This window comes from Pteropus vampyrus, unplaced genomic scaffold, assembly GCF_000151845.1.
Source record: "Pteropus vampyrus isolate Shadow unplaced genomic scaffold, Pvam_2.0 Scaffold10, whole genome shotgun sequence".
Lineage (NCBI taxonomy): Eukaryota > Metazoa > Chordata > Mammalia > Chiroptera > Pteropodidae > Pteropus > Pteropus vampyrus.
In genome coordinates, this window is record NW_011888791.1 from 15472795 (window position 1) to 15491646 (window position 18852).

General features: G+C 34.4%; 1 protein-coding gene across 1 annotated transcript in view; it reads left to right on the forward strand.

Moving 5' to 3' along the window:
* Positions 1 to 18852, forward strand: part of SNX6 (sorting nexin 6) — a 45877-nt gene that overhangs the window by 3725 nt on the left and 23300 nt on the right. Inside the window, exons 3-8 of the mRNA XM_023522416.1 lie at positions 6045 to 6149; positions 6764 to 6874; positions 8612 to 8733; positions 10653 to 10776; positions 15948 to 16043; positions 18222 to 18327. Of these exons, the coding sequence (XP_023378184.1) occupies positions 6045 to 6149; positions 6764 to 6874; positions 8612 to 8733; positions 10653 to 10776; positions 15948 to 16043; positions 18222 to 18327 (664 nt within the window). The remainder of the gene's footprint in view (positions 1 to 6044; positions 6150 to 6763; positions 6875 to 8611; positions 8734 to 10652; positions 10777 to 15947; positions 16044 to 18221; positions 18328 to 18852) is intronic.

An 18852-nucleotide genomic window follows, 5' to 3' on the forward strand; every position in this document is an offset into this window, starting at 1 on the left:
CTCCCTCCCTCCCTCCCTCTCTCCCTCTTCATACTGTAGTCTACTTGCCGCTGACCAGGCATCTCTAACTGCACTTTAATATCTACTTTATGTATGCTTTTCAGTGTTATGGCGTGCTTTTTTTTTCTCTCACCCTCTTTTTTTTCCACTTGAAATTTGACTTATCTTTCAAGACTTGGCCCAGATGTTTGCATATTCTTTTTTACCTATACAGCATTTAGCTTGAACACAGTCCACATTTATTGATAGTTATTAGAGATAAAAAGGTGGCATAGATTGTATTGGCAAGGGATAAGATGAATGTTAGCAGAGGAAAAAGAGAAAGTTCTGCCCTGAGACCATCTCCGTGGTAAAGTGCCATAGGAGTACAAGGGAGAATGTTTAACTTTGGGGGAGGGGCAGTAGTGATGACATAACTACACCCTGATAACTACACAATGATATAGCATTTATTGCATGCCAGGGACTTTCCATATATTGACTCAATTCTCAAATCCCTGTGAAGTAGCTGCTACTATTACTCCCTACTTCAGAAAGGAAAACGGGTTCAGAGAGATTAATTTGCCCAAGGTTATATAGCCAGTATGAGCTGGATTCAAACTCAGGCAGTGTAACTCTATCTAGGTTCTGGGCTCTTCACCACTATGCTATCACCTAAAGGAGTTAAGCCTTAACTGTTGATCAGGAATTTTGTAGGTTCTCAGGTAAGGAGAATGCTTGCCCGAAGAAAGGATAATGTATAGGTCATTTGGTCCTACCTAGAGCACTTGTTTTTACCGGAAGAAGGGATAGACATGGATACTACAGATAGAATGTAAAGTACATAATGATAAAGACTTCAGGCAGTGGCAAGTCCTGAAGGATTTTAACCTAGGAAAGGTTTATGCTCAGGTGAAATTAGCATTGTAGATTACTTTGATGTGGAGAATGAACTGATTCTTCCTTTCAGAGAACAGAGAAACCAGTTAACAGGCTATTGTAACAGTCCAGAACTAAGGTAGTGGAAGAGGGGGGGATGGAGGGATATAGCAAAGAGAAATTTAGGAGGTAAAATTGACAGGGCATAGTGAATAAATACATGAGCTGGGCAGAGAAGGAGAAAAGGAATATAGAAGAGCAGAGTTAGAAGATAATAAGTTTGGTTTCAGATATGTTGGATTTTTAATTTTTAATTTTTAATCCCTTCCCTGCCTAACTAGAATGTCAGATCTGTAGGGTGAGGATTGTGTCTTTATTCAATCCCTAGCACCTAGTCAGTGGCTGGCATATTGAAGGCATGCTGTTTAATAAGTGAATATATCCAGGTAGATGTCTAGTTGGTAACTTGAAGTTATGATTGGGAACTTAGAATAAGAGGTCTGAATTGAAGATATAAATTTAGGAGTTATTAGTCAAGAATGGCTGAAATTGCCAAGGCTAGATAGCACCAAGGGTAAACCAGCATTTAAAGCCCAAGGAGGAAAAATGGACTAATTGACTGGGCTGAGGGGGATAGTAGGAAAATGAAAGAAGTCCCCGGAAGTTATGAGAGTTTTAAGCAAGTGGCCAGAATGATCACCAAGGCAAAATACTGCAGAGAGGTCAAGACTGAAAAGTAATGGATTTGCAAATTACGTGCCCACTATGTGAAGGTTTTGTGAAACCAAGGCTAGTCAGAAGAGCTGTGTATGAGCAAGTCTTGGAGGAGACAGGAAGATTAAATACTCAGGTGAACAGACAGCTCAGCCCTCCACAGGATACCACTTCTGAGAATGTGGAGAAGATGATGAGGCTAGATTTATTTGTACAAAGGTTTATTGATGGGTCTGAGAAAAAAACAGATGCTAGTGTTTCTTTCTTTGGGATATATGAAGCAAGACCCTTGTTGAGAGTGCAGATTCCTGAGTGTAGGAATTTGCAAGCCAGTTTCAGTAAACGAACAATGGGATTTGATGGGACCAGCAAGAAAGATATTGGAGTGACATATCATGGAATGGACTGGAAAAGGAGAGAAGCAGAAAGGGGGCTAACAGACTGGAGATATATGGAAAGGTCACAAGACGAATTGATAAGGTCAAATTGTACACATAGTAAAAGTGGTGGGGGAATGTTTTATTACATAAAATTGATTGGCTTCTTCACTACATATAGATTTCTTGAAGGTAAGGATTTTGGTTCACTTATATTTTCCACAATGCCTAGGACAGTCGTTTGCATATAAATGCTAAAAAAAAAGTTTATTAAATGCATATTAGTGTATTGTCTAAGGAGTAAAGTGTTATATTTGTATTACCAGTAATAAAACTTAGAAGGAATGCATAGGTAGACACCGTTAGTACTAACCTGGTAATATTTTATTATTTCCAGTGTGGTTTGTGAGAGGAAATCTGGTTGCAAATGCCAGTTTTAACTTTCCTCTAATCACCTTCAGCAGCTCAAAATCTAAAAGCAAAAAAGTTGATGTTTGAATTGATCCTAAATGTGGGAATTTGCAAGTCAGTTATGGCAGAAGAGCAATGGGAGTTGACGAAACCAGCAAGGAAGACATTGGAGTGACATGTTACCCTAGTAATGTTTTGTTGTTTCTGGTATGATAAATGAGAGAAAATCTGGTTGCAAATGCTAGTTTCCAGAAAATGTATGTATAATCAACCATTGATTTGACTGCTGGGTATACAACTCATAGAGTAATAATGGAAATGATGTATACAGGACTTCTAAAATCATAATTAGGCTAGGAGTTAAATAGAGTTAAAATTTGACTTGAATTAGTGAGCTTAACAGAATTTACTTCTGTCTGTGTCGTGGGGTTTTTTAGATTGTACTGTAATTACCTGAAAACAATTTCTTAGCCCAGTTAAGGTTTCTTTCTACTCCTTATTCTTTTCCATTCAATAAATATTATTGAAGGCTACCCCGGAGAATATAGCAATGAACAGAACAAACAAAAATCTATGTCTTAATATTCTAGTGTGGGAAAGACCATTAAAAAAATAAGTAAAATATTGTAGATAGTGAATAAGTGCTATAAAAAAATAAGGTGGAGGGGGCTGCAGTTTTAGATAGGGTGCCTAGGCAAGGCCTTAATGAGAAGGTGACATTTCAGTAAAGAGTTGAAGGAAATGAAGGAGTGAGCCATGCAAATAGGTACCCGAGGGGCAAAATGTTACAGGTAGAGGAAATAGTAAGTGCAAAGACTCCTGAATGGGGGCAGCATGGCCGTGTGTTCAAGGAACAACAAGGAAGCCATGTGGCAGGGCTGCAGTGAGCCAGAGGAATAGTAGGTTAGTCAGAGATGATGTCAGATGCAGATTATATAGGGCCTTGTGAGCCACTGTAAGGACTTAGGCTTTTCTCCAAGTGGAAACCCCTTAGTTTTGAGCAAAAGAACGATTTCTAGTTTAATGGGATCATTCTGGTGGGTTTATAAGGAACAGATTGAAGAGGGAAAAGGGCAGAAGCAAGAGACCAGTCAGGAAGCTGTTGCTAAAACAAAGTTATTTTCCTTCTTTTTCCTTTTTCAACCATCCATCTCTATACATTTGCTTTTCTGGCAAAAGACAACTAACATTTTAGGAATGTTCCAAGAAAGATACTTTATAGTAAACTATTCAATGTAGTAAACTAGTAGTGAATTTCTTTACTAAGTAATTAAATGTGGAGAATTAATCTACCAAGAAAAAGGCAGTGTCTGTAAGTTATTTTTCTAATGATATTGCATTTGTGTTGCTTAATCCATTTCTATGTCTGGTCTTTCTCTTGACCATGAAACATGTTTACCCCTAGTCAGTATCCAAGAAAAAAAAAAAAGTACAATGTTTATTGGCCCGGGTAAGGATTAAACCAGTGAATGAAGTCTAATTAGAATTTCCTTAGACAAACTGACCTCACAAGTTGCAGAAAGTTAGTTAAACGTTGACGAATTACAAGTTACTGGCTTTGACTCTTTCTCTTAATAAAACTCTCTAAAATTATTGACTTTTTGCTAAATAAGAAAATCTGCTGCACATTTTATGTAATTAACACTAATTTTATAATATGTTATCAGATATAAGGTGCAATGGATTAGAAAATATATTTTCTTTCATAAACCACTAAGAAAAAAAATATTGCCAGTAAAGCTGTAATTTGTCATCAATTGCCAGGCATCCCTATTTCAGATGTTAAAATGTGAAAATATGCATTTAGCTTGAAATATGATAGCTTTCAGTGAAATATTTGTATTGACATGGGGGTGGTTTCATTTTATTGACTAGCTTTAATAATAATCCAGGATAATCTCCCTACCCCCAAATTCTTAATCTCACCTGCAAAAGTCCTTTTTTACCATATAAAGTGACATGCACAGTTTCCAGGGATTTGGATGTGAATATCTTTTGGGGAGCCATTATTCAGCCTATCACAATAAACATCTTAAAAGTGGCCTGGATGTGAGTAAAGATAAAAAAGGAAGCATTTCTTAAAGTAGAATTACAGTAAGGGTTTGGAGAAGAGGTAGGAAGGACAGTATAAAGACCTCGTAAGACGAAATAGAAGCAAGAAAACCAAAGAACAAAGTATTCGTTGATGTTTCCAATATTGTAGAGGCAATGAGATACTTGGAAAATGAAAAAGAAAAGTTATTTGTAATTCAAGGCAACTTTTCATTTTATTTCTTTTATCAGACAATGGGCTAATTGTAGCATTGAGTACAATAACAATTTTTAAACATTTAAAAAATTTTTTTGTAAGTTTATATTATAAACTTTAAAAAATATGATTACTGATTGAAATTTAACTTAATATAAACTTATTAAAGTTATCAATGGAATTTTTATTAAATGCAATTGTGCAATTTAAACAGTGATTAATTTCTTCTGTGAATCTTGAGTTAGATTTTATGTAATAGCACTTATTTTTTAAAAGCATGTCTACTTAGTCTAGAACCAGTAGTGCAAAAATGAAGTAATGTTATTTTTTTCATTACTAATAAAGTTAAACAACCCTATTTAATGAAAAACTTCAAAAATTCATCGTTCAATCACAAGATTTCTGCTTGAAGATGAATTTTTTCCTATTTATAAAAGTAATACATGTATATTTTGGAAAATTGGGAGAATAAAGGAATATATGAAGAAGAAAATCCATTGCTATTCACATTGCATTTTCTATAAGCCTTTTATGTATGCATTTTTAAAAATACAGTTGAGATCATAGAGTATAAACAATTTTCACATTGGAAATGAAATTTGAAATGCTAAGGACTAGGCGATATTGGCAAAGTAAGTTCTGGATTTTACAACTAGAGTATTTGAAGCAGGCCGGTTAGACTTTAAGTATTTCATATCTTTGCAGCTGGATAAGACTTTATCTTTTAGTGTATTTGATTCTTCTGTAAGTCTCCAAATTACCCAAACATGTTAGAATGCTTATTTGTTTAAAGGGGAAGAAAAAATGAATGAAATTAAAGAATTATAAGTAGAATTATGATAAGAATTATAAGTGGAAAAGTCTCCTAATAGACAAATAAATGGAAGCACTAAATAGAGAACATACCATTTCTACTGTATTAAAGCTTATAAAGTGTGAAATTTAATTTATATCACAGGAGTTATTGAGTACATGTTAGCATTTTTCTTAGCACTTCACATATATGTGCTATATTTAGCTATATTTAATAGTTTCATTGTATGTTCCAGAATTAAGTAATAGAGTTAAAATTATTGGCCAATGCTTTTTATTTTTCTTATTCTTAAAGGTAGATACATTCCTTAATTTTAGAATACTTGAACTTTAATGGACCATTTTCTTGGAAAATAGTTTAATTTTGGGGTGAAATTAATGAATTATGGTTAATATAGTGACTCATACAAACCAAAGTATAGTCGGATGGTGTAGAATGAAAATTGGTTAAGATAATGATATACTCAAAGCACCTGACCCAAAATATATATGTAGATTAAATGAACTTTAGTACTTTTTTAGATTTACAATTTTTTTTATTATTTTAGTTTTGTTTTCTCATTATCTAGGAGAAGATAGTTTAAATAGTCCATAGAATTTTCATTATTGTTTTCTTTTTTTAGCTTAAAGCAATAAATGTTGATCTTCAAAGTGATGCTGCCCTGCAGGTGGACATTTCTGATGCTCTTAGTGAGAGGGATAAAGTAAAATTCACTGTTCACACAAAGGTAAATATGATTTTATACTCATATTATTTTAGCTATTTATTGTGCTAATTAATGTTACATATGTAATATATTGACTGGAACTTCGGTTTTGAACATAATTAGAAATTGTTTTTTTAGCTTATAATTCACTGCGGCTATTTTTTAAAAGTTTCAGGAAAATGTACTTTTTAAAGGTTAGCATTTAAGAATTAATTATAGAACTTAGACATAATGCGGATTTTCTCTAGACCTGTATTAATATTTTTTATTGTTTTTAATTTTATTGTGTTCCTTTAGTTAATCAAATTGCTGTCTTACAAATTATTTTCTTTTTAGATTTCGGCTCTCAGGCACATTTCCAGACTGTAGACCTATTTTCCTTCGAATAGTTGAGTTTGATATATGTTAATAGGATAACTTACAAGTAATGGTAGCAGTACAGTATAAGAGGCTATCAACTTATTTTCTCAAAAGTCCCAGGATAATTTTGTCTGGCTGTCTTAGAGTTTTCTTAATAGAGTTTAAAAGCACTGCTAATCTTTCATATAAGACTAACTTAAAAAAATAAAATATGTTTATTAAAAGCTTTTTTGTGTAAGTTTAATTTTTATTCAAGAGCATCTCTATCTTTGCAGAGTTCATTGCCAAATTTTAAACAAAACGAATTTTCTGTTGTTCGACAACATGAGGAATTTATTTGGCTTCATGATTCCTTCGTTGAAAATGAAGACTATGCGGGTTACATTGTAAGTGCGGAGGTTCCATTTTAATCCCATTTTTAGGAGCTTTTCAGATACTTTATTATGTGTTGAAACCTCGTAACCTCGTCGAGCATTTTCAGTGAACTGATGTAATTTTCAAAAATTGCCAGTTAACAAATGTAATTGGCTACCACCTTTTATCGTGAATTGTCTTGTTTGGGAGTGTAGGGGTATGGTTATGTTATGCTTTCTCATTTAAACTTAAATCCTTACTGTGTAATAGAATTGTAAAAGGCTTGTCCTAGAGATTAATTAACGGAATGTTACAAACCATACTGGTTTTGAACACTTAGGTAGACAGATACTTAGACAGCTGCTTAAGAGGTTATCTAATTTAAATATGCACCAGATGTTGTGCCTCAGCTATTGACCACACTCAGATTTCTATACTTTAGTTTCATATGATGTCCTTGAAATCATCCTCACCTGATTCCATCTCCATCCTTGTGGCTATCCTCAGTCATTTGCTTCTTTTTATTTCTGTAATTTAAAGTCTAGTGGACAACTGGCAATGTGTTGCTGTGTTTTTTTTTTTTTAAACAAATACCAGTTTATATAAAGGATACAACTCAGGAACAGCCAAATGGAAGAGATACATAGGACAAGATATGGGGAGGGGGATTGGTACAGAGCTTTCATGCCTGGACCCCCTCCCAGCACATCAATGTGTTCACTAACCTGGATGCTCTTTTTTCTCTTCCTATCCTATCTCCACCTTTTCTTTCCCTCGTCTTCTTGTCCAGTGGCATTTTCTTTCTTTACTTTCTCCTTCCATAGATTAAACACTCCTTAAAGATCAAGACCATGTCTTATTCATCTTTATATGCCCATTGCCCAGCATCATGCCTGGCACATCGTAGACACTGTGTGTGAGCATCAGCAAATGTTGCCAGACTATACTTGATGCTTCCTTCCCTATTGTTTTCCTTGGAGTAACCATTTTCTTGTAGTCATTTTTACTTAACCTACTTCCCTTATCTTACCTGCTCTCCTTAATTTCTATCATTTCCCCTTGACAGTTCTTATTTATAGGCCCTTCCTCCTAAAATAATTTTTTTATTATTTTTCCTTCGAATGATATTTCTCTTTTAGATCTTTTTTTTTTAAGGTAAGTGTTTAATTACCCTCTTATTGTAGGTGAATAGAATGAGATTAATCATTAATCTGTGTCTTGTTCTCTTGTTCTTAAATCAGTACTTTCTACTCTGGTATACTCCTCCAATCCAGGAACTCTTTTTAACATCCCTCGGTCAATCATATTGTTAGTATTTATTAACTTTAAAAAGCATAGAACAGCAGAGAGGTATTATGAATTCATTAATTTAAACAATACATTTGTATTTAATTTATACCATTTATATTTGCAAATGATATGCATATTTGCTTACATATTTATTTAGTGTATAGTCGGAGCTTAATGTACATATATATTAGAGGACTCTAGGTTGCCACATAGGAATCTGCAGATTAAAGTTTGAGAACTACTGTTCTAATACTAGAAAATAGTGTACTACTGTTCTAATACTAGAAAATAGTGTTGTGCTATATTTTCCTCGTAAAGGAAATCAAGGATTTTAACTTCTAGACCTAATCAGTCTCTAACCTGACTTGGTATATTCCTGGTACCCAGTTCTCATTCACAAAGTCTTTTGTGGTGGCTGTCATACAACAACAGCAGGAAATAAAGTAGTCTTTAAAATAAGTGATTTGGTTCTGTTACAGATCCCACCAGCACCACCAAGACCTGATTTTGATGCTTCGAGAGAAAAACTACAGAAGCTTGGAGAAGGAGAAGGGTCCATGACAAAGGAGGAATTCACAAAGATGAAACAGGAACTGGAAGCGTATGTGATTTTTGTTGTTGCTTTTGTTGATTATGCTTGTTTTAACACTTTTTTTCTTTCCTTTTTTTTTTTTTTTTTTTTTGTGCTCTCTGCTATCCCATCCTTTTAATCATTTCACCACAGTGACCCTTTCTGGAAGATGCAAGTTTAAGTCACACAACCAATGTTAATGATCATGATCAGAGCCTACAGGAAAATTATAGAATAATTGTATGCATTGTAAAATCCTTTAATGTTTTTAATAGACTCTGAAAATTAGTAATGGAGGATCCAAAATTTTATAAAAAGTAGTAGAAAGGGAAATAATGACTTTTTAAAACAGAATAAATTATTTTGTTTTTTTATACAAGGCTTTAGTCATTACCAGCCTAATTCTCTTCTTAACATTTGCGTACTACCAAAACTTCTATTTCTCATAGAAGTAAATGCTGAGCAACTCTGCATATATTCTGTTTTCTTTCTTAAAAGTAAGTGTGTGTGTGTGTGTGTGTGTGTGTGTAATTTCCCCCTTTTCTCTGCCTGTGGCTTTTGGCCAAAGGGAAAAGAATAGGAGCAAAGTAATAAGAGAATAGCTTTAAAATGTTTTTCATGATATAATTAGTTTTATATATACTAGAAAAGTATTAAATCTTTGAAAAATTGAGATTTCAATTTCATTTAGCATATTTGCTTAAAATACAGGATCTTTTTACCTTTTATTAAACATTTGAAGTAATTTTAGATTAGCTATATATTGTTTTTCTGTATTTTGAGAGTTATACAAGGAAATGCTTTTCTTTGCATTGTCACCTCCATAACACTTTCTGGTCATTTCTTACCTTCATACATTTCCTTTTCTCCTCTTCCACTTAGTTTTAGTTTCTAAGCATATATTCACAGTGCTGCTAGACTCCTCTTCAGAATGCAAAGCTCTCTTAACAAGATAAATTAGCAAAGCAGGTCTTTTGTCAGAGTGTAAGGTGACAGATATTTTAAGAATTCTGTCAATGCTGAGTGCAAACAATGAGTCTGATAGCAGATATATACTTTTATAGTTTATAAAATTGAAAACTGGAAAGTAGCAGAGCACATTAATATTGAAGAATCTGTGGTTTTCCAGTGGCCCTGATCATGATTCTTTTGTGGTCTGGTTAGGGGTTGGATAACAGAGAACCTTGGGTTTATTCTACTGCTACCTCCATCCTCTGCATCCTTCTTTTTTGTCTTCACTGAATGACTACCCTCACAGAGATCAAACTTCTCCCAACATTGGTCCTGCTGGTTTGCTGGTATGTAAAACTTATCCTCCTTGCACGTAGTTGAAGCAAGAATATTGGGCCTTTTCCTTGAGTGGTTTTTTTTTTCCAAACTGACATGTATTACTGTATTATCACTGTGATTCACTGATATTAAAATATTTTAAACACAGTTCTTCAATGTAATGGCAAAAATTAGTCTCTCCATGATGTGTTTCTCTCTTGTGTTTCTGGGTCATTAGACGAAAATATTAATGTTGAAAATATGCTTATTTAGGTTTGGGTTTTGAGATTTTTTTCTACAAAGATGTTTAAAAGCAGTGAAATCTAGAAATCGAATCATTAAGATTGTATCAAATAATTTGTAGTATGCTTTCTCCAGGACTGAAAACAAATACCCCTGTAGTTACCTTTAACATCAACTTGCCTAGGAAGAAAGGTTCATAAAACTTTAAAATATTAACATTTAACTTGAATAAATGCTATTAACTAGCATGAAGTCTTTTCAGAGCTGGGTTTTATATATTAACAGTTCAACTAAAATCTTTGTTTTACATGTATTATATCTTTATATCTCTAATTTTGCATTTATAATAATTCAAAGAGTATTTGCTACAAATAGTGTTGCAGATGATTTTCTAGTTGATGCAGTGTTTTACCTTTAATTTTGTGCATTGTTTCTAGTGAATATTTGGCAATATTCAAGAAGACTGTTGCAATGCATGAAGTATTCCTGTGTCGTGTGGCAGCACATCCTATTTTGAGGAGAGATTTAAATTTCCATGTCTTCTTGGAATATAATCAAGATGTGAGTATTGAATTGATTAAAATAGCGACCAACACTTATTTTTAAAGTCATGAAAAAGGTAGAGAGTAGTTAAAAAAAGCTTAAGGCCATCTTTTATAATGTTCTTATTTTTCAAGACAGTTTAAAATGACAGTTTTCAGTGGCAATGCAGTATTTCAGTAGAACTTGAGCAAATTGAAAAAATGATGGAAAATCATGTCACTACATGGGACATTGATATTCATCCTGAATTGTGAACTTCTTAAGAAACGGTTATAAAATTCATCCTGAATTGTGAACTTCTTAAGAAATGGTTATAAAACGGTCCTAAATTTGAGTTTGCAGTCTTCTGAAGACTTCTAGAGAATTCCAGGGAGGTGCTTGAGCTAAAGAATTTCAGATTGCTTTTTGGATTTTGATCTGTTTAACTCACCTTCTTCAGTGCTGATGCTCTTAATTTTCCTCCCTCCCTCTTTGCCTAAAAACTGTTAAAGTGCAGAAAGAGAGATTGCAGTGGTTAGGCTTTAAAGATTTCTTCATTCATAGTGCTGGCAAAAAAATTTTTAGTGAGTGGGTGACACAGATCTTGGGATTTATCTTTGGACGACAAGATGGTCATAATTTTAGCAGAAGACAAATGTAGCATAATGCTTATTTGCTTACAAGTCAACATCAAGATCAAAGAATTTTGTATATATAAATTTGCCCTTCTGACTTGTGACAATAAAATGTCTTAAGTCTAGCAGTGGAGAAAACAAAAAATTTTAAAAGGTATGAAGTAACTTAGGATCACAAAAGTATACCAGTTTAAGCATGGGTACTTTCACAAGCATGAATGTGGTATATGGTACTGGCATGTGGTCTTTTATAAATAGGAATTGAATGCTAGCTGTATCATGAATTATAAGAAGCTAAAAATGATTCATGAGTAGGGTTGTTAAAGAACATGTGGAAAGAACACATGATAGAATGCCGACATCACTTTTTTACCTTTATGAGTTTGTTTTTGCTGGACCTTATTTATGGCATGGGCTAAAACCTTAGTAATAATATGGTAGAGCAGCATAGGCATAAAGTGAGACATGGTAGTATCAGTGCAAGGTCACTGGAGCAAGAGAAGCAGTAGCCTTACATTCCAAGTGGTCCATCCCATTGCCACAGCTTTAGAACTATCTGAAACTATATATCTGTATTTTAAAAATTTGTTTATATATTTATTATTTATTTCCCTCTACTAAAATATAAGCTCTCTGAGAATAAGACTTTAATTTTTCACCACTGTATCCTTACTATTTTAGAATAGTACTTGGCAATTAAGGTGTAAAATAAATATTCGTTAAAACAATAAGTGAAAGATTATTAAATATTTAGGTCAGCTTTATAAATAGCTTTCATAAATCTTAGGATTTCATAAATTTTCTCCCACCAAGGTAGATTTTTCTTTCTTACAAACTAATATATGCTTAATAAAGATGATGATGATGATGCATTTTAATAATCCTTTTAATATCAGCAAATGGCGTTTTGGAGAAAGCCTAAAAAGATGAACTAGAAAGTATTTTACAAATATTTTTTAATAACTAAGAGCAAGTATATTAATAGGTTATAGATTATAGGCCCCGAAATAAAAGATTTTCTCAATCTTATTTCTAATGCCGTTTCTCGGATCTTTATTCAATTCATTGGTGCTGGAAAAGAAATTAATATGTTTTATTATCTAAGTTTCAGAGGGTCATGGACTGATGAGTTATTGAGGTAGTGCTAGGGTGTCTTGAAGTTTAAAAAGGCATATGGTATGAGAAATAGTCACTGCTGTGAGAAATGATTGCCTTTAGTATTGCTTGACCTATGTAGCTGTGCACCTTCTCTGTTTCTAATATCGTTTGAGTCTCCTTAACAGTAGGTTAAATATTTAACCTATTTAACATCCCACCTGCCATTCAGTTCTTGTTAACGCATCAGTGGCCACACCCAGGACCTTGCCTCACGTCTGAGTTCTTTAACTCTAGTATTGTGGACTCCAGACATAGCCTTCTGTCTGACTGCTCTCTTTTTCCCTATTCCCATTTTAGTTGTTCTTGGACCTCTCCTGCATTTTGACTTGTCTTTGCTTTTCTCAGTGCTCCATTATTTATAACATGTTATGACTTTAGATAGCTCTCTCCCATTTTCCATGAAAGCTTTTTTCACCTTGAAGCAGTTCCTCTTGATCACATTCTCACCTAGTTCACAGGGAAGTAGAGCCAATCAGAAATCAAATCCCTGAACTTCCTATATTTCCCACAACCCTCAACCTCCTTGGCAGCCACACTTAAAGCTTTTTTCTTTTTCTTCTTCCTCTATAATCTAGGCACCTTTTCTTTTGCTTACCTAACTGGCTAGAACTTCTAGTACATTGTTAAATAAAAATGACAAGAATAGATATTCTTGTTCTGTCCCTGATCTTAGGAGGGAGGCATTTGCTATTTTACTATAAACTGCGAGTTTTTCATAAACGCCCTTAGTAAATTGAAGAAGATCCCTTCTATTCCTAGTTTGTTGAGTGGTTTTTTTGTTTTTTGTTTTTGTTTTTTCATGGAAAAAAATACATCTGTTGAGATGATCATATGGTTTTTGTCTTTTACTCTGTTGATATGGTATATTACTTTATGCCTTTCCTTTTTGACTAAGATACCTTTCCAGCTATGCTGGATCCCATGTACTTCTGGATCTTTGGGGTCTCTTCTGAGTTTTCCTTTAACTCTGTGGCTACTTCCCAATATCCTTCATGGTATTTTCCTCCAGGTATTCATTTGAATCTGATTCTTACAAGGTTCCTCACAGAGTTCTCTAGAAGTGTAGAAGTTCTTCTAGACTTCCAGTTCCATAAATTATCTCTAAGTGATCTCATCTACTCCTGTGCTGTAAACGTATAAATCCTTAGCATTTCTGAGTCCCAGCTCTGTTTAGTAGACAGCCTACTAAAAGCTCTATTTAGATGTGCCCATTGGAATTTTACTCTCAGTTGAACTCTTTTATATTTTCTATTTCAAAGAAGGTACTGTCACTTCCTTAAAACCTGTCAGTTCCTTAAAACCTGAAAATTACCCATGACCCTTCCTACTCCCTGTTCCTGTTAGGAGTCACCAAATCCTGTCTGTTTTACCTTCTTACTATATTAGGATATTAGGAATATGTTTACTTTCTTCCACCACCAGAGCTAAAGATTAGTTTTGACTTTCATCATCTTTGGCTGGGTTATCGAATCTGCCCCTAAGTGGTCATTCAACCTTTAATCAGTCTGCTCTTTCTCATCCCCTAAGTCTGTGTTAATTTCCTTGGGTGCTCCCCTAGTGACTTGTGGATACCTCTAACATTATGCTCCTCACTGTACCTAATTATATACTTCTCTGTATTCTCCTCTGTACCATAAGTTACTTGAAGAGCAGGAACCCCCTCTTAGTCATCTCTGTATTTATTCTTAACACGTAGCACAGTGCATGACTGTAATATGTATGTGTTTGTTAAGTAAATTAATGAATTAGTATTTTATAAAATCCAGTAAAAAAAAAAAACAGTATGTGTTGGGAGGTCTAAAGATGTAGCAGTGAATCCTAACTTAGAAGAGTTACGTGAAGTGATGACTTTTAATTTGGATGTTTAATTAAAACTGAATAGCATTTCTGGTGGGAGACGAGGTAACATTTCAGATACAGGGGAACTCAAAAGTTCAAAGCTGCTTGAGAACTATTTGGAACATAAGGTTCTGTAAGGGTAGGGTGGTAGGTGGAAAAGTAAGTTGAACCAGATTATTTAAATACTTGAATACCATGCTAAGGCGATTGGCTTTCATTCCCTGAATTGTGAAACTCTGTAAAATTATTGAGTAAGGAAGAGATTCTTAAAATTTGATTTTGGAGAGTTATCCTAAGCAGCGGAATGGATCAGATCGAGATGAGGGATGTTAACTATAAAGTCCAATGGTGGAGTCTAAGCAAAAGAAAATGAGCACTTTTACTCGGAGAGTGGGAATGTAAGGAGACAGATTTCAGACATTTGCTGGTAGAATTTGAGCTGTGAGAGAAAGAAGTTGCAGGTTATTTCAAGATTTTTAATGAGAAGTATAGGATTTTAGGGAATGTATGGGAGTGTGAGAAACTGGTTAGATGGAGGGACCTTTTAAAGGGAACTAGGAAGAGGAAAATTTTAGAGTTTAGATTATAGTGAATACTGTAATCTAGTGAGTACCTAGTATAAGGTAAGCAGAATCTCTATGTAAGGATATGATACAGGCAATTGATCTAAGATTCAGGAAAGAGCTTAGAGGTAATGATAGAGATTTGTGAGTCATTTACATAAAAGTGAGCATTGAAGCCATACCCATAGATAAATTAAATGGAATGTTCCTCTATAGGATACCCTAATGCAGTCGGTGGTAAAGTCAGACTTAGTTGCTTCACAGTGTTGTCTTCAGATAACTGTTCATGCCACTCAAAGTCATCTTTTATATCCCTTGCACTACAAGTTGCTGACTTCCAAAAATAGGACAGGAGATGATGTTCGGATGAGTTCAGAATGAAGAATTTGCAGAATATATTTTCAGAGCTTTTACAGAATCATATGATTATATATTGTATATCAGTAAATTTAAAGGAACTCCTGAAGTAAATTTTTAGTTATATTTATATTGTTTGGTAGTGCTTGACAGAGTATGATGAAAGGGCTACTTGCAACAGAAGTATCAAATACACTTATAACATCTCAGCCTTATTGTAGATAGCTGAATCTGAATCTTTGGGGTGAGGCCAGACTTCTCTTTAATGCGGTCAAGTTTGGAAATCACTAATATACATGATGAAATTGCTACTTTATTAAATTTAAAAACTGTGAATGTGGTTCCATAGTGTAGCGGTTAGCACATCTGCTTTACACTCAGAAGGTCCTGGTTTCACGCCCCAGGGGAGCCACAGTCCATGGTCTCCGGCCATGCCTCCCTGAACAAGTCTGATCTCAGAAGCTAAGCAGGGTCGGGCCTGGTTGTTACTTGGATGGGAGACCACCTAGGAAGACCAGGGGCTGTAGGCATAAATAATAATAATAAATTTAAAAAAAAACTGGGATTCTCTTGTGATTGTCATTTTGATGTCAGAATAAAGGAGACATTACATTCTATTTGCAGTCTAAAAAAATGCTAACTTTTATTTACCTTTCAGTTGAGTGTGCGAGGAAAAAATAAAAAAGAGAAACTTGAAGATTTCTTTAAAAACATGGTTAAATCAGCAGATGGAGTAATTGTTTCAGGAGTAAAGGTAAGATTTTATTGATTAACAGGACTATTAGTTTGAGAATTTACTCCTTTTAAGAGGGAGTTGGATTGAGATTTCAGATGTGCAGAAAATTATATTGGAGTAAAAGAGAAGTTTAGACAGTAGAATCCTTCAGCCTGAGAAAATGGGCCCTTGCCTTGGGTTCACTCTTTAGAGAACTCCCTTCTTCAAAGGGTGAGAGGTCTGTAGGTCCAAGGGGATTTGCCCACCTGGAGCCCAAGCCCTTTCCCTCCAAACCAGACCAGTTATCTAGAATCTGTATTTCCTTGGCCAAACCCCAAGCCTTCTTCCAGGTCCTGTGTGGGCTTTTTCCCTGAGTTCATCCTCCAATGGGTAGACTGTGCCACTGGTGTGTGTACTCCAAGGGTGGTCAGGGAGTGAGTAGAGGAGAGGCACAGAGGAGATCACTGTGTAAGTTGGAATGTCCAGCTACATGCACTTGAGGTCCCTCTGGGTACCCTGCACAGCTGTAAGATGGGACACAGAGTGACTGCTTCTATTTGTACACTTGGCCTTGGCCTTACAAATGTTAGAGTCAGACCTGGATTCAGATTAGGAGTTAAAAGACCTTAGTTGAGGTTTTGTTCTTATCTCATAGTAGCTTGAGAAAAGTCTCTTTCGCTGAATCTCAGTGTTCCCATTTTTAAAATGTCGTTAATAGCCTACGGCCATGCCACCCTGAACAAGCCCAATCTCATCTGATCTCGGAAGCTAAGCAGGGTCGGGCCTGGTGGGAGACCACCTAGGAAGACCGGGGGCTATAGGCATAAAAAAAAAAATAAAAAAAAAATAAGGGATTGTAAGCTGACAAGGTCCTTGCAATCTGTGAAGTCCACCAAGGGTTTCCTCGCCTAAAAAATAAATAAAATAAAATGTCATTAATAATACTGTCTGGCTCACAGGATTGTTGGAAAGACTGGATGAGATAAAACATGTGAAAATACTTAAAAAGCTAATTATTTACCTAAATAACACCTAAATTTTTCTTAATGATGTTCTGAAAATAGCACAAGAATTGATTTATCTGAAGACTTATTAAAGTATAAGAGGAAAATCTTATATTATCAAGCAGATACTAAGAAAGATATATAATGCTTTGTCATCATTACCTGTATTTATAGATACATCTACAATAAAACTTAGGTGTGAATTACTATTTATTTGATTTATAGTTTGATTTTTCAGAGACAGGTCAGTTGATATGCTGACTATGCATGTGCTTTTGCTACTTTCTAATAAAGACTCAGTTTATGTCCATTTTGATGCTACTTATGGACTAATGCTGAATATTTTTCTTAGCATTTAGTATAAACCACTATATTGTTTATGCTTATCAATAATTTTATTAGTAAAGTCATAACAGTTTTTGAACATATACAGTGTGATGTTTGGTAGCCCACATTTTCTTATTTAATCTTTACTACAACCCTGCAAGTTACAGTGTTATCCCCATTTTTACAGTTAAGGAAACTGGTGCATGTGAATTACAGATTTCAAATGACATTTTGTCAGTACTAACTTTTGCTGCTTGTGTTCTGTTGATGTCAGTCTTGAATTACATCATTTCAGCTAGTGCTCTTTCAATAAACGATCTGTATTTTGGAAGAGAGAAAAGTACTATATTTTATTTTTAATATTTATCTAGCATTGTTACAAAAAAGATTGAAGACAGTGGTGAATGTGGTAATTGCTCTCAGATTGCTAGTTTGGCCAGGTTCTCCACAGTAGTCAGTGACAGCTCTAATGACTAAGGCCCGGCAGCCTTCAGGAATGGCCCATTGTATACTTGTATACTTAATAGACCAAAAGAAATAAACTTTTACTTGTCTATCAGAATTTTTTTCTCAAAAGCAATTGGTCGCTCCCACTGGCAGTAATGTATTCATTGGAGTGCAGAGGCAGAATACAAATAAGAACACATTTTAAGAGTATAACGTGAACATGAACAATATGGGGAGCTACAAAACCATAGAAAATTCCTTGATAGATAGAAATGCATGTCTATTAAAGTTTGAACTTGGTGAAATCAGTATAACATCTGATAATTGGTAGCAGTGCTGTTTTACCGATTATCTTTTATGATTATAATAACAAAGTGGTTTACATGTTACACTAAAGCAAATAAGTGAAAAAAGTTCGTATTTTCTTTTGATCCTATAGGATGTAGATGATTTCTTTGAGCATGAACGAACATTCCTTTTAGAATATCATAACCGAGTTAAGGATGCATCTGCTAAATCTGATAGGATGACAAGATCCCACAAAAGTAAGGTTTTTCTCTGTGGCTAAAGCTTATATTTTTTTAATGGAATAATTACATACAAAGTTATTATGTTACTTACAGTTTGTAAAAGCCTTGATATAGAGGAGTGTTTCTTAAACCATGGTCTATGAAGCCTTGACTATAAGGCCCTTTTTAGCAAGTCTGTGAGGTCAAAATGATTTTTCATAATAATATTATGATACCTTTTGCCTTTTTCACCATGTTAACATTTATACTGATGATACAGAAGCTGTGGCAGATAAAATTTATGGTGCCTTAGCACAAATCAAGACAGTGGCACCAAACTATACTAATAGTCACTGTATTCTTTTCCCTTAGTGCATTTGCAGTTAAAAGTGCTCAATTAAGAATGTCCTTGATGAAGGAGTAAAAATTATTGCTCTCCTCTGAGTATACTTTTTTATATGCTGACTGATGAAATATGAAGAAGGTATGCATAAAGCACTTTGTACACTGAGGTATGACAGTTTTCTCTAGAAAAGCATTTTAGTAATTGTGTTGCTGAAC